The 19284-nt window shown below is 46.2% G+C and overlaps 1 protein-coding gene across 2 annotated transcripts in view; it reads right to left on the reverse strand.

Annotated features, from left to right (window-relative positions):
- Positions 1-2777: 2777 nt before the first annotated feature.
- PIDD1 (p53-induced death domain protein 1) overlaps positions 2778-19284 on the reverse strand; it is a 28814-nt gene continuing 12307 nt past the window's right edge. Inside the window, exons 9-16 of one of the 2 annotated variants that reach the window (XM_073347157.1) lie at positions 16552-16699; positions 11716-11851; positions 10850-11000; positions 9192-9315; positions 7357-7475; positions 6768-6875; positions 5356-5561; positions 2778-4756 (exon numbers count right to left, since the gene is read on the reverse strand). In XM_073347157.1, coding sequence (XP_073203258.1) covers positions 4519-4756; positions 5356-5561; positions 6768-6875; positions 7357-7475; positions 9192-9315; positions 10850-11000; positions 11716-11851; positions 16552-16699 — 1230 coding nt within the window. In that variant the 3' untranslated portion in view covers positions 2778-4518. The remainder of the gene's footprint in view (positions 4757-5355; positions 5562-6767; positions 6876-7356; positions 7476-9191; positions 9316-10849; positions 11001-11715; positions 11852-16551; positions 16700-19284) is intronic. The other variant, XM_073347158.1, reaches the window with a different exon arrangement.

The raw sequence follows: 19284 nt of genomic DNA on the forward strand, positions 1-19284 counted from the left end.
TCTCTGTACCCAGAGATGCTTGGTACCCATGAAGCGTGGAGACTCCAGTTCTTCTGTTATCAAGAGGTCCTTCTTATATCTGAGCTCCTGTGCTATCGAATAGGGGATCACTACCAACGCAGTAGCCATGACCACGGTTGCTGAAGCCAACAGTACTGCTGATGGTATCTGGCGCTGCCCGTTGCTTGGTGCCGAGGGTGCTGCATGCATGGGTCCCAAAGGCTGGGCTGAATTCAATGGTGCCAGTCCCAAGTGTCTATTCTTGCTCTCCTTGCTGTAGAAGGTACCGAGGCCCTAACACAGCAGGGTCTCTCCTTCGTGCGCTGGGAATTTTCCTCGAGTACTCGCAGGGCTGCAGAGTCCTTTGACTTAACGGTATCGAGTAAAGAAGTTGAGGGTCCAGAGACCATAGATCTCGCCAGGGACCTGGACTTTCTTGGAGCTGGCTCCTTGAGGAGAGTCTCCATGCTCCTCTTTCTGGAGCCTTCCCTGAAGCCTCCAAAGTCTTCCCTTTCTTAGGGGAAGCCTGTGCTGCGGGAGAAGCAGTGTCAGATCTGTCCAGAGACAGATGTACATTGGTGTGGGGAGTGGGGTGATTTCTGACCTGACTCAGAAGCTAGCTGAAGGGAGCGATCCATCAGTAACAGTCAGTTTAAATCTTTCTGGTTTTCCCTGCCCTGCATTTGAGGGCGAGGCCTAAGTTGTATTTCTGGGAGATGTGGGACTCCGCCAAGCAATGGACACCCTTAGAGCGGCCGTCGCTCACAGGGATAGCCTCTCGGCAGGAGAGGCAACATTTGAAACCTGGCAAGCCAGCTATGCCCTGCCAGGAAAAATAAGTCTCCCCAAAGGGTAAGAAAGGAGTAAAACAATCCTCTACCGACTATCTGTAACTATGCTAACTAACTAACTAGATAAACTATCACTATAGATATATTAGAAGAGCAAAGGCACACTCAAGGCAGGTACACCAGACTCCCTCTCAGGGCAAGGTGACTGAGAAGGAACTGAGGGCAGTTCACACCCCCCATAAAGCCTCGGTTTCTGGCATGAGGAAGCATAGGGCGCATGCACGGGCCAAATGGACACTGCTAACTGAAAATCTCCAATCAAGGGCTTGAGAGGCACATGTGCACCTGAAGTGAAGCAAAGCACCCACAGGGACACTACTCGAAGAAGAAATAAGTTTTAAAGCGGCACTGTAAACTTGAACTTAACGAATGAGAACTTGCAGGCAGTGTTGTCGAGCCGACAGTTCCCGGCCTAGTGCCCCGATACCTGGGGTCCATTCCCATGTCTCCCACGGTCCAGCTGTGTGACCTTGGGCAAATCACTTCCTCTCTCTATGCCTGTTTCCTCTCCTGCCTCTTGTCTGTGTAGCTTGTAAGCTCTTCTTACGAGTTTGTACAGTACTTAATCTCAGTTGGGGCCTAAGTGCTACTTAATACAAATAACACCAAACGACAACTAAACTCCAATTTCTATAGAATAATGTAGCATTGATCACATCACATCAAGCCACTGGGCTACCTAGCCCACCATCCTGACTCTGACACTGGCTAGTATCAGCTGCTTCAGAAAGATACAAGAAACAAGTGGACAATTATGGAATATCTTCACCATAGGGGAAGTTTCCTCCTAATTCCCACTGATTTAAACTTTAGCACTCAATATATTAAAGGATATTTTAAAAAATTTCCTTCAAAAAAAAAAAAAAAAAAATCAAGGGTTTTTCTGCTTCCTTGTCAATATTTATTTATAAGTCTTCTCAGCAAATCAAACTGACTCTGAGGTGTAATCAGTAGAAGTGATGATGCACAAAGTAAATAGGCTGAAAACCTTCCCCCCAGAGAAATCACTGTTTTTTGCCAAGATGGATAAAAATCAATGATTTTTTTTTAAATAAGTTTTTATTTAAAATCGGATTTTTTTGATAAAATGCTTTTTGAGGGGAAAAAACTATCTAAATATACTTTTAATTAAGATATCTTTGCGCTATAATGTATCTCATCATCAAATAGGAATTATTAATTCTAATTCTATAGAATGAGACAATATATTCATGTAATGTTTAAGAAAAGTTTTGTAAATGAGTTCCAATAGTTCATGGATTAGGGACCCAATCTTATGGGGTTCCAGGGGCTTCCGTATAGATTATTTAGGTTAATCTTTCTATTGACCAATGGGACTCAGTGCTCAGTCTAGAAGATACCATCAGAGATGCTTAGTTTTGCAGTTCTCAGACTGTGGATTTGTGTCTCCAGAGGTAATATGCTTGTTAACAGCAAAAATGGTTTAAAATAAATAAATAGAGGTGAGAAAAAAAGACCTCAACAATATTGTCCCTCTGCAAATTTGTGTACACAGAGTCAATCCCTTACTCCTCTCTAAAAGTGCAAAGTTTAAAAAAGGTCAATGACTAGGAGATTGTTGGGGGTGGAACAGATCTGGACAAGGAGAAGAAGTTTGGAGATAAATGTGAGAAGCGAGGGACATATGCTTGTTTTGTTAAAATATGTGTGTGTGCTGTTGAAGAAAAAATTCAGAACACTTAATGTTGTTGTTTTAGTTAAATAAAACAATTTAAATTGATGTTCTCCTCCTCCTTCGGCATGGGAAGAAAATCCTCCAAATATTAATGATTAACCTGTTGAATTGGAGATAGTTCACTTCAATTACCTTTGACAAATGAAATAACCAAACAATCATTCATTTTCTGATATAGCTGTAAAACTAATCTGAAAAGATTTCAAAATAAATCAGTTTAAAAATGTATAGTGTGTACCTTCTGAAAATGAAATCTACATCTATCTCTGAGTTGCGAAGAATATGTATTAAGGTTACAACAAGAATGCATTTTTATGTAAAAAACCATGATTAAATCAAGTCTTCCTGACTAGTGTCAGGTAGACCACTCTGGTTTTTGCTAACTTCTTCCAACTGCAATGGTCATAGTAGGTATAAGATTTTTAGACAGAAATGTGATTTTTCAAGTTGACGGTATCCCTTCAAGTATTGCTCCCAAGATTCAGTATATGCCATTCACGTCAGTCTCCTAAGGAGCATCCGTAATAAAAGAGGGATTCCAGTGGCTTTTGGGGAGTCCACGGAAAGACTCCCATTGTCTTTATTTCAGGCCAATTATGAGATGGGTTGGAGAGCAGGGGAAGTCAATAGGGAATTCTCATTTACAGGATACTCAGATTAGGAAGGTTAAAGGTGAAGTCAGCACCATTCCGTCCAGATCCCACAATGGCTCTGTCCTGCAGCTGACCTGATCAGCTCTTAAAATGCCACATGAATATTGTGCTTTTCATCCCAAGTGCTTTGAAAACTATACACAGGAGTGAGTGCTGTGACCTCTGAGCTGAACCTCACCTGCTGCCCACTACTGCAGAATCCCACCGCACAAACAGTTTAAGAGAGGAAGTGAAGAACACAGTATCCACTTGAAACTGCTAGGAAACTTTAAAGAGGCAACTTAGAATCCAAATTGGCATTTGGCCAACACAATGGGTTCAACCTCCTAATTCACTGCAGAAAGTAAAATGGAACCTACGGTCAAGAGCGGCTAGGTTTTATGTCTCATCCAAAAGACCTCCAGCCCCACAGAGGCCTAGAGTTGGGCAAAAAAAAAAATTGTTTTAAAAAAGTAATAATTACAAAATGGTTTTTGAACAAAACAAGAAATTAGAAAGAGTGGAAAATTTCTACCAACGAAAAAAAGCAAACAAACAAACTACCCAAACACCAACATTCCCCTCCCTCCCCACAAAAAACAATTCTCTTTCAGGGTTTGTTTGTTTGTTTGTGGAAGGAAAAAGTCAAAACTGTTTTCACAGGAAACGTAGGGGAAAGGAAAATGTTTCTAAATTTCCCACGCTAAAGACTGTGAAGTGCTCAGATATGATGGTAATGGGGACCATATAGGTATCTAAAATAGATAGCTGGAGGTCTCCCAGTCAACTACTGACCCAACCTTTGCTTGGAGATCTGCGAGGATCACAGCACAAGCTCGTATAGTGGGATTCCCCCATTAAGTTTTACATCAAACACCAGAACACAACTGAATCTGTCCCTATAGAAATGCTGAAAGAAGAGATGTGGTGGGGAATGTTTAGATCCCAAATCATTAGCAGAACATAGGTTTAGGCATAAATTATATATAAATATCTATTACAGCAACATTATTAAAAGCAGTGTTCTCCATTATTTAACTGCTCTGAATTTCTCCACGTCCCTAACACCTAAAGCCAGAGGGCCTGAACTCGGGACTCACCAGCCTTTCCCACACACTAGGAAATTGGCACATATGGACTTAACAGAAGTCACACATTAGCATACCCTTCGCAGAGCATGGTGGGTTAGTAGTGGATGATCACAATCCAGCTGGTGCCCCCCAGCTCCCATGGCAGGTGGTGGCATGTGGATCAGTTGGCAGGTCCCCATGCAGCCATGCCACCTAATGCACAGGGGAGGGATCACCACAGTAAGAAGCAGAGTTCCTTCTGCTGGCTGCTACACCATGGCTATCGTGGAGTCTTCAGCGCTGCTCTCCTGGTCCAGGCCCACCCGGCGGATGGACGCCCTGTATTTCTGCCTTCCCAGTTCGATGACCGTTTCAATCTCGTCTGCAATGTCCTGGCGGCCGCTCTCCTTCATGGCTGTGATCAGCTTCTCCACGCAGTTTTGGTCGTCAGAGTTTTGCTGAGCCCAGGAGAAGAGCATGTTCAGGATTTGACTATCCAGATCCTCCCTGAGGAGAGCAAGAAGCACAGAAATAAACCCACCATCCCTCACGGCATTTACTTGAATCTGTGACTGGGTCCGAACTCCAGAAAGTGCCATCATGCCACAGTAAGATGACTCAGTGGGACTCACTACCCAACCCTTAGTTTTCAGCTGAAAACTAAATTATTTTGATATGAAAATACTGCCACAGTGCCTCAAGTTCCCATTCCTGTCAACAGCATCAACTCCTTGGTCAGACTACATCTCCCAGGATGCACCAGAGTCTCCATTCTTGGAGAGATGGGGTAGTGCATCATGGGAGTCCCTAACCATGATGGGAGATATTATCCTGCCGGGCAGTCCTGCCCATAGAGATAGGGCATAGGAGGCACCCAAACTACAATTCCCGTGAGACACTATGGGAGCATTCCCAAACTGACATATTTCAGTTTTCAGACAAAATATTTTAGGTTTTTAAAACAAAAACAAAACATTTTGTGACTTTTTTTTTTTTTTTTTTAGTCAAAACCCCAATTTTCCCACCAGCCCTAATGGAGATATTCCTACCCTGGAAATGTGTTGGTCCATGGGGCCACCATATCAATCTCTGCACACATGGCTCACCTGTGGTTGTATCCTATTCGTTCGATCTGCTGATAGGGTAGCCCCAGGTTCAAGCCAATGGTTTGCCAGTCAGCTCCAATGCGCCCAGCAATGCCAAGTAGATTAGCTTGTGTCAGGTAGCCGGTCTCGGCATTCCCCAGGTTCAGAGGAGGGAAGGAGAAGCCATTCTTGGGCTCTGAATGCTCACCTGAGCGGGATTTCAGTTTCTGTTTGATGGGAGAGAGTGATAGAAGTACTCCTGGCTGGAATGATTTCCTTTTAAAGGGGCAGTGCCAAGTCATTTAGTTGAACTTTACCTCTTTGCACCTTGGGGAAGTAGATTTAATGTGGACTCTAGGGACCCAGTTGTGTGAAGTGCTGACCACCCACTGTTTAGCGGACTCCAGTGAGAGCCATGGATGCTCAGCACCCACAATCACAGCCTGAAGCAGGAAATCCCTCCTTGCCCTGTCTTTGGAGATTCCGTTTTCATTACCAGTTGTTTCCCCGAGTACATGTCCCTCAGCCTTCAGGGAGCTCTTACTCTAGGCCCCAAACCAAGGCTGTGCATGTACCAGAAGTGGGACTGCAGTCCACAGTGCTTACTCTGGGGTAAGCCTTACGGTGATGTTCAAAGAAAGACAACAATATTTACTGGTTCGAGCCAGCTCGAGAGAAATAAAACTTGCCATGACACAGCTTGGCCAGCCAGGTCCCTTTAAGGCACCCCTGGCTCATTCCAGCACACTTCAACACAACGGTTTAATCAAAATGCCTTTGAGCTGCCCTGCACTGGAAAATCCACCTTCCCAACAATACCCATCACTGGGGTATTCATATGCAAGACAGAAACTGTGCTCAGGTCTAACCAGTTTCCTCCTCATTGAGCTCCCTCATTCACTCAGAGCAACAATCTGTCCTCCACAACATTTCATTGCATCAGTGCGAGCTCAGAACGGTGCAAAAGGGAACAGGACAGGAAGGTGGATAAACTAGAGAGAGATGGGGAACATTTCCAGTTACACACTTCCTTGGGGAGGAGGGGAGCTATCTCACAGTGGTGGGAAAATACCCACAGAAAGTGCCCATGGCCATTTACAAGAGCTTCACTCCCAAAAGCAATTGTGCCTGGTCATCTTCAAGTGATCTCACCACCAGCACCCAGTCCCTCACACTTCAGACACGTGAAAGCACGTGCACAGCTATTCGCTCCTCCACCCTTACGGTCACATGGCTGCATGCGCACACACTCCCCCTTTTCAGAGGAAAAGGGATTCTTCATTTTCCATCATGCAGTTTCTACAGACGACACCTCCGGCTGTAGTCCATCCCACTCTTTTCAGGGCTAAGTATGGGAGACTTCAGTTTAGCAGACAGACACAAATATTTCCCCATCTATGTTAGGCTTCCCCGTAGGTGACCAAGTAACTCACAGGCAGTTTGATTGGCAGAGTAGCCAGCCAGTGGGAATCGGGCCCTTTCCTCTTCTTGGTGGCATCTTCAGGGACATTGTCTGGAACTTCGCCACGATAGAAGGAGACCTTCACAAGCAGGCGAGATCACAGAGTAAGACCTAGAGGCCATTTCAACGGCCATGTCTATCTATGCAGCTTGTTTTCTATTTGGCAAGGATTATGTAAGAAGTTTCCCACCCAGTCCCTACAGGAGACCACACATTCCCCACTTGGCGTGCCATCTGCAGTTTGATTGAGTGGGTGCCATTGGCAATAATACAAGGATCCACCACAGAGTCCAGCCCCCTCTCCCTTACTGCTAATAGGCCAAGAGTTAACTCATAACTCTGGGCACCAGCCTGGGTGATAGGTGACCATTCATATTCAAGCCACACTCTCCTGTTGGCTTATTTTACGGGTCAGTCTCTGGTGAGGAAAAACAGAAACTCGATTCACTGACATACTCAAGGCTCGGGCGCTGCAGCAAGGGACGCCACAGGAAAGGCGAGGACTGCGAAAAAAGAAAATGAGGCTCTTGAACTGGTGAGCACTATCCCCAGAAACTCACCTGCCCTTTCACAGCTTGGCCTTTCCTGTCCACTTCAGCAGTCACATAGATTTCCTTCATGTTCTTCAAGTGGGAGTAAAAGATGAAGGAGATCCGTCCATCCACACAGTCTGGGCGGTCTGAGCGGAGCCAGGGAAAACCAATCAATCGATCAATGTACAGAAAACCTTCCTACTCCTAGGCAAGGGCTACATCAGCAGCTTCCCAGACCAGAACCCACTTCTCCCTGTTTTCTGGCTCGTCCCATTCTGGGACAGGGCTGCCACCCGTGACCATGGAGGAAGCAGATCATGCAGAAGCAAAAGGAAACCAGCCACCGGAGGAAGAGGAGTTGCAAAGAGTGCAAAGGGAGGGGAAGATGTTGAGGTTAAATATTGCATCTGTCCTACCCAGGAATGGATCACTAATGAGCAGGGGGAACCAGCTGGAAAGTGACTCCTGTTTACACAAAATAAACCATCCGTCTCTTTTACATTTCCTTAAAGGGGGTGGGGGGGGGGGGGAGAGATATGAGTAGGGATAAAGGAAAAAGTAATGCTGCATATGTTGCCTTAGAATCATAGAATATCAGAGTTGGAAGGGACCTCAGGAGATCTTGTCCAAACCCCTGCTCAAAGCAGGACCAATCCTCAATTTTTGCCCCAGATCCCTAAATGGCCCCCTCAAGGATTGAATTCACAACCCTGGGTTTAGCAGGCCAATGCTCAAACCACTGAGCTATCCCTCCCCCCCTTAGGACTGTACCATCCTGCCAAATACCTGTGACAAAGGGTAGGTGAGGGTTCCTGGTGCCCTGAGACTAGGCTACAGAGTCCTGTGTGAGTCAGCGGTAAAGGGTCCGATCCCGGGTTCATCTTCCCCAGGGCCAACTGAGAGGGACTATTGTCTTTGATGTCACAGTCACAGTGGAATTACACCAGGGTATTAGAGATCAGGAAGAGGCTCAGAGTGCAGCTGTGACATCCCTTCCCACCTGGATGCCCCAGGATACAGTCTTATGGTTTTGGTCCCACCCCCTGTAAGCTGAGTTCGTGAGAGAGGGAGGTAAAATGAGGATGGCCAACAAGACAGATAGGCATTAAACTCCACACAGGGAGTTCTCTGGGCTGGACCGTTCCAAGGGCTTTCTCCCCATAGAAATGGCTTTGTACGTAGACTACATCAGAAATGGATGAGACTTGTTAGATCAGCTAGCGTGTGCTCGGAGTACACAGGTCATGTACTCAGCTTACCTACGGAATAAATACACTGTACTAGACTGTACCCCTCTGGGGGTTGTTGTGGTTTGCTATGAAGAGAGCAGAGTCCAGCATGGTCCTGGAAGCAGCAATTCCATAGGGAGAATTCACTACCAAAAACATGTCCTGCCGGCCTCTCGCTCTGTCTCCAGAGAGCAGAAGGACTGCTGCATTGCCCATCAGTTGATCAGCATAGGCAGCAGTGCTATGCTCCGTTTGCCAAATCTGCTAAGCCAGTGGTTCCCAACCTTTCTGTGGGAACTGCCTATTGCTACTCCCAGAAGACTGTGGCGGGCGCCGGACACCTTGCCAGATGAGTGTGCCACCGGAGAACCGACTGCCAGAATACCGCCAAGAAGCAGCAATGCTTCTCTGTGGCATTTCAGCAGGCGGTTCTCCGTCGGTGGCATTTTGTCGGTGGGGTGTCCTGCGGATGCACAAAAATGCCCTGGCGGGCGCCGTGGCACCCACAGGCACTGCATTGGGGACCACTGTGCTAAGCGAATACAGAATGGAGCAGCAGCTGCTGGGAGGGAACTGAAGGCGAAACAGACGGAGGAAAGAAAGAGCAGATTGGACAAGAGGGCTCTGCTATACCGGCATCGATGTTGATGCCTCGCTCGAAGGCTGCAAAGAACTGCTCTCCCTCAAACAACTCCACAATGTCAGAGGGCTCCGGGCCCTGGTAGCGGTCATGAAGCTTTCCCAGAACAGGATCGACCTACCAGGGATGAAAGCAACATGGGGGTCTGTTTAGGCTTTGCACATTCACAACCCCTCCCCCAACCCCCAAAAAGGGTCCAAGAAATTTTTCTCTTGCACTGTCAATTCAAAGAGTTTATTTTTCCAAGAGAAAAAACAAAAAAACAAAACAAAACCACACAATTCCCCTAAAGGTCTAATCTGTCATTAAAAAGTGACGGTAGCCAAGAATCATGTGGCTCCCATGGCATGCTTATAAAACACATGGTGTCTAGGCACACAAATATGCTCCGCTGTTTGTGGTGGTGGAGAAACAACTATTTATGTTAGCCTTGCTGTCAGCAGGACTAAATACCAGCATGGACTGAACTGTTCCAGCCCGTGCTGACCTAGTGCCAAAGTCTAGCTGGCCCTCCTTTTCTTACACTAGCAGGGTGCTGAAGCCTATCAGTTGTAAACTATCTGGTCTAATTCCATTTTCAGCTCTGGGGAAGGAAGCAGAGTGTCTAAGCTAAATACAAGTTGGGCCAAACTTCTATTTAGCTCAGACTCTCTCGACTTTCTTCCCCAGACCTGAAGAAGAACTCTGAGTAGCTCAAAGGCTTGTACCTTTCACCCACAGAAGTTGGTCCAATAAAGGATATTACCACGCCTACTTTGTCTCTCACATATCCTGGGACCAACGTGACCACAACAATGCTGCCATCAGAGGTTGAAAATTCCTTCGGCATCATTAGCCACTGCAGTGTCTGGGTGTTAGAGCAGATTAATTGTAACCTGTCAGTAACCCTTCAAAACCAAGAAGTTATTCCCTCTCTTTTCCCCACAACATTTAGTCGTGGGGAGATATTTTCCACACAACTCTTGTGCTGCAATGCCACGTAGCTGAGGCCAGGACACAGCCTAAATGTGTTGTCTCTCTGCTGAAAGCCTCATCCTGGGGCAGCAGCATGCAAATACCCAAAGACTATGAGCTCTTACTTCTCAAAGGCAGTTTGAGTGAAGCTAATGCTGTGCAGCCTCTCTCACCCTGCACATGGATTTGGACTATCCTACCAGTGAACCCTCTGGGACCAACTTCCGGGGGTGAAATCCTGGCTTCAGTGAAGCTAAAATAGCAAGACTCCCGTTTTGGCTTCAGTGGCACCAGGATTTCACCCCTGACGCCCAAGGCTTGAAGTTTCCCTTCCGGTGTTTATGAATGTGTTTTATGTCAATACTGGAACACAAGAATTACACACAAGTGGGACCAGCCAGCCCAGGGGATTATAATGGACAGCACAGCTTTCACCATTCAGTCGTCAGGCTGAACTAGACTGGTGATCGTTGCACCAAACAGCTTTGTGAAATACGCTATAGCTCTGTCCACTTCCCAGCGGGCCAGTCTCCCTGGCGCAAAAACCACCATTGCAACAGGAACCCTCAATCAATCAAACAGCCGAGGGCTAAACGGGCAGGGACATTTGGTGAATATGCCAGGCACAATTGCTCCCATCGCCCCTTCTCCCATGGCTCTGGATTGAGGCCCCTTGGCAGGGCAGCGCGTGCAGTACCTTGTGCTTGGGGACACACTGCAGCAAAACTTGCTCGGGGTCCTTCTTCCTCTGCAGCGCTATGAAATTCACCTGGTACAGGCGCAGCCTCTCGTACACCTTCCTGGCGATGCCACCGATGTAGGTCTTGGTAGTATACCACAGCCAGTACCTGGGGAAGGAAGCAAATGAGGGAGGGATCCATCTGCCAGCAGAGAAGCCAAGGGCAAGGACGGGAACCTGAAGGGGTGGACCTTAAAGTGACGCTTCCTTTCTATCGAAGGGGATAGGCAAAAATTAGGAAAATCTGGATTTCAAGGGAGCTGAGTTGAAGGCACCATCCTGTCCGCTTGACACAGGTTATCCTCCAAAAAGCAGATTCCCAGCCCAAGACTGAGCGAGAGAACTTACCAGTGAGGGGGAAGGGTTGCATCAGCAGCCTATGGATGAGGGAAGGATTCCGGCAGCTGGGAGGAGTGGTGGCCGGGAACCTCACTGTTGAATGGATTTAGGTTCTGAGTGGGAATGTACTCACTTGAGCATGGCCTCTTTAAAGCTACCTGGCCTACAAGGGCAACCACAAATCTGCTCACTGCAATCTGGTGGGATGTGAAGTGAGGAGAAACAGAAACCGCCCAGGACACAGAAGCAAGCTTTTTTTTTCAGTGCGGCTGTACTGTGCACCGAGGAATTGGGAATATTAACTGGAGGTATAAAGCTTCGACATTCCATCCTTCTTAAGGGGAAAGAGCAACCCTGGCAAGGCGCTGGGGGCTGGAAGGGAAACTGGCAACAGCAACAGCACAGCCTCTGGTCTGGGGGAAAGCGCAGCCATCCACCTTCTAGCCTTTTCTTCAAACACTGTCCGTGAGCGGGTCAGAGCTCACCAGGAGAAGTGGGTGACTTCAAACCGCGCGTAGAGGTGGGTGAACTCCAGCACCACCTGATTGGTGATGTCATCCCAGGTTTGGGCTTGCAGGTTGCCGTGAAGAAGATGCAGCCTGGAGCGATCTAGGGTGAGACCTAAAAATCAAGAGACACAAGCCGGTTTAGTTTTAGATGAACATGGATTTTTTTTTTTTGCCTTGCTTGTTGCTTTACAAATCCAAGTGCAAAGCAGCTGGAGCCTTAGGGGAGTTGTGGTTTGTTTTTTTTTAAAGCCACAATTGCTTACCTTTGGGAAATGCCAAATTCCAGCTCAGCCAGGCCACTTCTTTGAAAAAGACCAGCCCTGAATATCTGATTTGCTATTCCAGTGGAACTCCTAGCCTTAATGCGTCAGCCACTTAATTACCTCCTAAGCCGATGGGTTGCATGACCTAAGAGGTCTTTTTCTACCTCTGACTCCTAAATGTTTGTACGGCACCTGGCACAAAGAGGCCCCAATCCTGACAGGGGCCCACGTGTCCCAGGGGCCTCTTGATGCCAACTGGCAGGGGGCACAGGAGGTGCCTACAATTTTAAAAGGGCTTCCCTGGGCCTGATGTCTACATAATAGAGTGCCAAAGGGTGGCATGTGAAGTCTCTACCAACAACCAGTAACACAAAGGTCATCCTAATTACTGTGAATGTATGTACAAAGGAGTTATGTATCCATACTGAAAAATACAGTCCTAAGTTATGTAAGTTACGACAGGTCACCAGAAGGTGATAAATGTGCTCCTATCAGGCAGAAGGGAAGAAATGTATCTGTCTAGTCATGTGTGTATTGTCCCTGTCTGAGTGGAGAACTAATTACAGACTGAGCCAAATGCTAATCAAGAGATTGTGAAGTTGACAAGAAAAAAAAAAAAATCTCAAGGGGAAAAAAAAACAAACAACAAACAACAATCAGCATCGGGAACATCCTGTTTATAAGTAAAGACTGAATCGGGGGGGGGGGGTGTGAGGGAGAGATCACTGGGGGTACAGAGGTACACCCTGGATCTTTCACTGAGGGGGCAAACTGAAGGGTGCAGCCAAGCCTGGCTAAAATACACTGGAAGGATTTGGGGTGAGTCTAGCTCTAAGACATAAAAGTAACTCGTTAAATAAGTCTAGGTTCTAGAATGCAAGTTATAATTTTACTGTATAGGCAACTGTTTGTTTCTAATATGCGGAGACTTGCTATCATGTGACTCTCTTCTCTGTGTTAAATAAACTTGTACCTGTTTTCACTGTAATCATCTGTACGTGCTGTGAGGTAAGCAGAGCTGTGAGATGAGGTGTAATTAGCAAGCTGGGGGGTACGGTTCCTTTGGGAGCAGTGCATCTGTGAATTCTGAGTCTCTCCAGTGGAACAGGGGTTGGACGCTGCAGGGGGAAGCTCAGAGGACTCAGGGGCTGGCGTGTGCCTATTGCTAACCTGCAGCGGGGCAGCGAAGCCCACATGGGCTGACAAGGAAGTGCTTGGGTTGCCCATGGCTGACAGAGTTGGGGAGCTGACCCATGGCAAGTACAGACAAGGTTTCCTCACACTAAGGGCAGGGGGAAGCAAAGTGTCTCACAACCCTGAGTACCCCTGGAAGTGTCACAGCCCGTTGTGCGCTACGCTAACAGAAACAACAAGAAAGCCAAGGGAGATCAAAGGGAAACCGGAATTAATAAGCTTAGACAAGCGAAACTTCTCCATTTGCCAGGGTCCCCTCCTAGACACCACCCCCATCTCATCCAGACAAATGCCTCTGAGCAAGAAATCAATTTAACCAAAGACAAATTGTCAAGGCAATTGTCATTGTGTGCCATTTCAGTTGGCTGCATTAGGCCTCACTTCCTGTCCTAAGCTATATGAAATGAAGTTCAAGCCTCAGTGAACAGCGACCACGTTATAACCCCATGCAGACAGCAACAGGCACTCTGGGAAAAGCTGCAAATTGGCTTCTAGCTAGGTTGTTAACGCTCTTGGGCAAGAACTGTCTTTCCTATTACTCATTTGGACAGCGCCTAGCACAATCTCAATTGGGGTTCTCGTGTGACACTGTAATAATAATAATTCTAGAGTGGGGGAAATGGTGGGTGCATAGCTTTACAGCTCCCCCACTTCACCTCCTAAAGTCCACAATCATCGGCAACGGAATCGCTTCCCCGCCCCGCATCTAATATTCAGAGATTATTCTACAACTCTCTTCTTTTAATTCAATACCCTTATGGATGCTGCTCCATCTCCAGATTTTCTATAAAATCCTCAAAAGCAGAAGCTATTGGACAACCCTCTGGCAGCCAAGATGGCTGAGCAAGGAGATGCTGTCCCTCTAAGACTAGCAACACCAAAGGATTCAAGGGATAAAATCAGGGACACAGGAGACAAAAAAAAAACAAAACAAACCCCAACCTTTCTATATGCCAATGACATTCTCCTAGATATTAAAAATTCCAGATCCATTCCAAACACCCTACAAATGATAAACGTTGGCAAATTCTATGGCTACAGGACAAACTGGGACAAGTTCGAAGCAGTGACAATCCCATGAGATCTAGTTGTAAGTGGCTTCTCCTATAGGGACATGTAGATGTTAACAGACAAACCTCAGCTATCTTGGCATCCTATTCCCTAAGGAAATTAAAAACAGTCAAGGATAACCTCACCCCATTAACCATGCAAATAATAAGCAATTTAAATAGATGGCAGGCACTACTTCTCCCCCTTGGGGGAAAAATAAACAATTAAAAGGAATGCCCTTCTCAGGAGCCTTTTTATTCTGAATTCCCTCCTTTTCCATAGTCCTCCCTTTTATTTTACCAAAATCAACAGGGTCAGGTCCTTCCTGTGCGGTGCTGGTAACAAACTAAAGCAGCCTTGCAAAGAGCACAGCTCCCTGTCAAAACATGCAGTTTGAGATTTCCCAACTTTAAAACTTTACCACCAGGCAAAACATTCTTAGCCACGCAGCACAGTGGCTCCTTCCGTCATGCTGTCGAGCCCCAGACTGGCTCCAGCTGGAAGCAGAATTGGTTGCTCCTTTTCCTCTTTCCCACGGTGCTGCACTCACATTACTACCGATTCGCTACAAAACAATGACCAGCTATTGTGGAGGCAAAAATCCCCAGCGTAGCAAGTCTACTGAATTTAAAAACAATCCCCTTCTACATACCAGGATCTCTGGTCTCTATCTAACCTGAAACTCTAGCAGGCAATCCCATCATTTGGAGAGTCTGGATTAGGAAAGGGATTTTGACTATCAATATTAAAAGAAAGGTTCAATCTAGAGTCTAAGAAGGAGTGGCAATATATCCAACTTAAACAAGCCATCTCCCATCTGCTTGGCCTTCAATACCTGCAATGCCTCTGACTCTCCTGAACTGCTCTCATATCTCCAAATATTACTCCGATTGCCAAGACCTAGGGCACAACACGATATGCACACTTGGCCAGCAAATCTGAATTAAATATAGATTGGAGGAGGAACTAGGCCAATTACTGTCTGCTCATCAATGGAAACAAATTTTAGCCAGTGCTTCAAACTGTTCCTTGAACCTCCATTTAAGATTAATCCAGCAGAAAATCATACAGGAGGTGGCTTTGGATCACACTCCCACTGTTCAAAACAGGAGCCACTAAGTCAGACAAATGCTGGCGCTTTGATTCAACAGGTGCTAATTTAACCCCTGTGCTCTGGGAACGTGTATGTTTTGGGCAGAACTTAATTGCAGAGTTAATTTTTTCCAGTGAAACAAAATTGGGTTCCCAGCTAAACATGTACTTTTAAACCAAATGGACGTTAACTGGAAGCACCTGAAAACCTGTGGCTTAAGCAGAGCACTAATAATTGCTCAAAGGCTGGTACTACAAAAATGGAAATCCAAAAAAATGACCATCAATTGAAGACTGGCGCATAGACATTGTAAGCCTGGCTGCCATGATGGGCTGAGATTTCCAAAACAGATTAAAGCACTGCTTAAAATCAATGGGAACTGGGAATCCAAAACAGCCATAATATTTTTGATGAATACATTGTTAAATGTACCAGAGATCACCCTTATTCCTCTAGATCCTGTATTAAAAGACCACTTCCCAAGCATCACCAGGATGTACCCAGTCCAATTTTGCTTTACCTTTATTAGGCAAATGTTACAGCTAAACAGCAGCTTGTCAGTCCCTGATGTTGGTTCACAATATAATCAATCAGTATTCTGCGCACTGCTGGAACCTACATCTTCACATTTCCTGAATTGCTAGGGTTGGAAAGCCTGACTGGACTTGCAACTCCAATGGAGTCGCTCATGATTCACACTGAGATCAGAATCAGGCACCAAATTTACAACCTTACCGTTGCTTTCATTTTCTTTTGTGCATTTAAACAGGATGGAACGTTTGGGAAGCATTTACGGAGCCAGAAGGCATTAAATCAAAAAGAGTGTGTTTTCTGTAGATGGCAAAGTATAAGTGTTTTCCCACCTCCCCAACCTCTTTTGATCAGTTACTCTGGAATAAGGGAGAAATATCTTGTTTCCATGGGATGGCACTGGTGTCAGTATTCCTTTATGACGAAAGAGGACCTGTCCCACCAGCACTCTCCAGAAAGCAGTGGAAAATATTAACAGCTTATTATAGTAGTTCTACTACTTATGTACTAAGCTTTGTGCATTGGACCCTGATGCTCCTAACCACAAACACTGAAAGGTGCCATTTGTTCACAGTTTGGTTTATTACATCAATTGCCTGGGGGAAATTGAAAGATAATCTACCAAGTAGGAGGATTTTAAGCACAGAAGCTTTCCATTGGCATTTCTGGGCATATACTAACCTGTGACCCCTGGAGGTAGCGGGAGCTGAATTTTAACTGGCCTGAGGAAATCCACAGTGGAATTCTGGGAGAGGCAGAGCAGGGGACTGGCTCTGGACTCTGGATCGTCTGTGATCTCTGCCAACTCCTCTGCCGACACTGGCAACACCTGGTGGTTGAACAATAATCAAATCAGCTTAATGTCTGAATACCTGAGTTCACTGAGGCAGAAAGAGGGCAACGGCACTGTGACGTTATCTGATTAAAATATGACCATATAGATCGCTGTTGCAATCACTGTTATATATTTGCAACAAATCTTGTACAAAGATTGTCAAGTGAGGTGTCTATGAAAAGATTATGATTTGCTGGTTATGATTATGCTATCTGTATGCATGTATCATTTTTGTACTTGAAGTTATGAATATTGGCTCTATACCTGGATTTCAAATGTTTGCTCCTGGGGTAATGCCCACAAGGTATTTAGCCTGCACATCTTGAAGGGACTATTCAAATTAAGTGGCTCATCAAGAAACACTTAACTGACAGTGGACCATGGGAGACGCTCATCTGCACTGAATGAACTGTCCTGTGGACGTTCCATCTGAAATATAGTTAATGGCCTCCTGCAATGACTAGGTGAAATGCATGGACATGTGACTTGTCCATGTGACTACAACCACCATCTTGTTACTGTACTTTTCAACAGTAAGAACAATGGGATTCCCACCACATGGCAGAAGAGATAAAAGGCCCTGGAAACTCCTCCATTTTGCCTCTTTTCTGCCCAAACCTCTGGACTATGGACGATACTAATGGGAGCATTTTAACCAATGGATGGAAGACTTTCCAATGATTTGGAATGATTTCCAATGACTTACCAAGCCAGCAGTTTATTCCATCACTGCTGCAAGTCTGAATCAAGGAGGTTCATTTATCATATGTATTTGATTCCTCTAACCAATTTTAACTCTCACCTTTCTTTCTTTTTATGAATAAACCTTTAGATTTTAGATACTAAAGGATTGGCACCAGTGTGATTTTTTGGTAAGATCTAAGTTATATTTTGACCTGAGTGTGTGGCTGGTCCTTTGGGATCAGAAGAATGTTTTATTTGAAGAGATTGGTTTTAAAGAACTACTCATCTCTAAGTCTAATGTTTTCGGTGGTAATACAAAGACTGGAATGCCTGAGGAAACTGCTTTTATGACTTCTTGTTAGCCAGTGTCGTGAAACAGAAGTTTACTTTTGTTGCTGGTTTGGTATATCCTATGTGGGATTAGCCACCAGTCTTGGGGTGTATCTGCTCTATTTCTCAGCAGTTTGTCCTGAATTTGGTGTTCTCACTTGTGACCCAAGAAGGCATGGTTACAGGCCCCAACCGCTCAAATGCCAGGCCTGACTCAGTGGCACAGGCTGGCTGCCAAGTGGGAGTGTGAATCCTAATTCCTGAACCACATTCTGCTCAGAGTTATACTGGTGTAAACTTGGCAAACAGGGCCCTGAGCCAGATTGAGTCTTCTCGGTGCTACTGTCACACATTTAATTAAACAGCTACCACGACCACCCCTACTAACTTTGACTCCATGCATCTGATGAAGTGGGTTTTAGCCAACAAAAGCTTATGCCCAAATAAATTTGTTAGTCTCTAAGGTGTCACAAAGACTCCTCATGGTTTTTACTAACTTTAATGGGGCTGCTCCAGAGTTAGAATAAGGGTAAAGTTTAACGCTCTGAATCTCACTTGCTGAGCTGGTCTGTCATGCTTTTCGTTCTTGGATACTAAGCAAGAGGCTAAAGCTGCATGTCCTTTGACAGTGCTGCCTGCTGGCTTATCAAGCGCCTTGGTAGCAAAGCTCTGAGCAGAACCCCATTCAGCCTTCCCCAGAGAAGGACAGAGGGGCCAGGACTGTATCAAGGAAGGTTGTATGGGAGAGGGGAAAGAGAAAGGTTTGTTTGTTTTTAAACAGGGTACAGGATTTAGTTGGTGTTGGTCCTTCTTTGAGCAGGGGATTGGACTAGATGACCTCCTGAGGTCTCTTCCAACCCTAATATTCTATGATTAGTCTTGCCAACTCCCCTGTCCCACAAGTCCCAGATACATTTGTCCCCAGCCCCATAGCCTGGAAAGGTCAAAGCCTTGGGGAATGTGGCGGGAGACCCAAAAGATGAACATTGCACTCATGCATTATGGCAATGATTTGCAAAACTCCTCAGCACCCAGCACACCAGCTGAGGTCAGTGGCAGCTGCAGGCATTCAGCACTCTGAGAAGTGAGGTACTCAGGGCCCAACCAAACATCTATTGACTCCACTAGGTGTTAAACCAGGCCCTACCTCAGCAAGACGTGCTAGCGTTTCTCAGATGTAGCTGCCATGTCAGCATGTGGCCATCAGAGGCTTTTCTTGCAGCCACAGCCTCCTGTGCGGTGATTTGGGGGGCAGGGAGCAAAGCAGCAGCCCCTTCCTCGGTCTGCAAGGAGGGGATGGGCTCTTCCCCCCTCTGGAGCCACAAACACCAGAGGAGCAGACAGTCAGTATAAGTTCCCCCTTCTCCCATGGGCAGTGGGGCTCAGTCTTCTGGCTTCAGCCCTGGGGTGGCAGGCGGCAGGCTCCGGCCGCTGGGCTTTGGGCTCACCAACCCCCTCATCACCCCTGGCCCCCGACTCATCCACCTCATCACCCCTGGCCCCAGCTGCCTCCCTACCCACCTCCCCATCCAAGGCTTAATTTGTCCCCCAGCTTGCCAGGACCG

The sequence above is a fragment of the Lepidochelys kempii genome, chromosome 6 (genome assembly GCF_965140265.1).
Source record: "Lepidochelys kempii isolate rLepKem1 chromosome 6, rLepKem1.hap2, whole genome shotgun sequence".
Taxonomy (NCBI): domain Eukaryota; kingdom Metazoa; phylum Chordata; order Testudines; family Cheloniidae; genus Lepidochelys; species Lepidochelys kempii.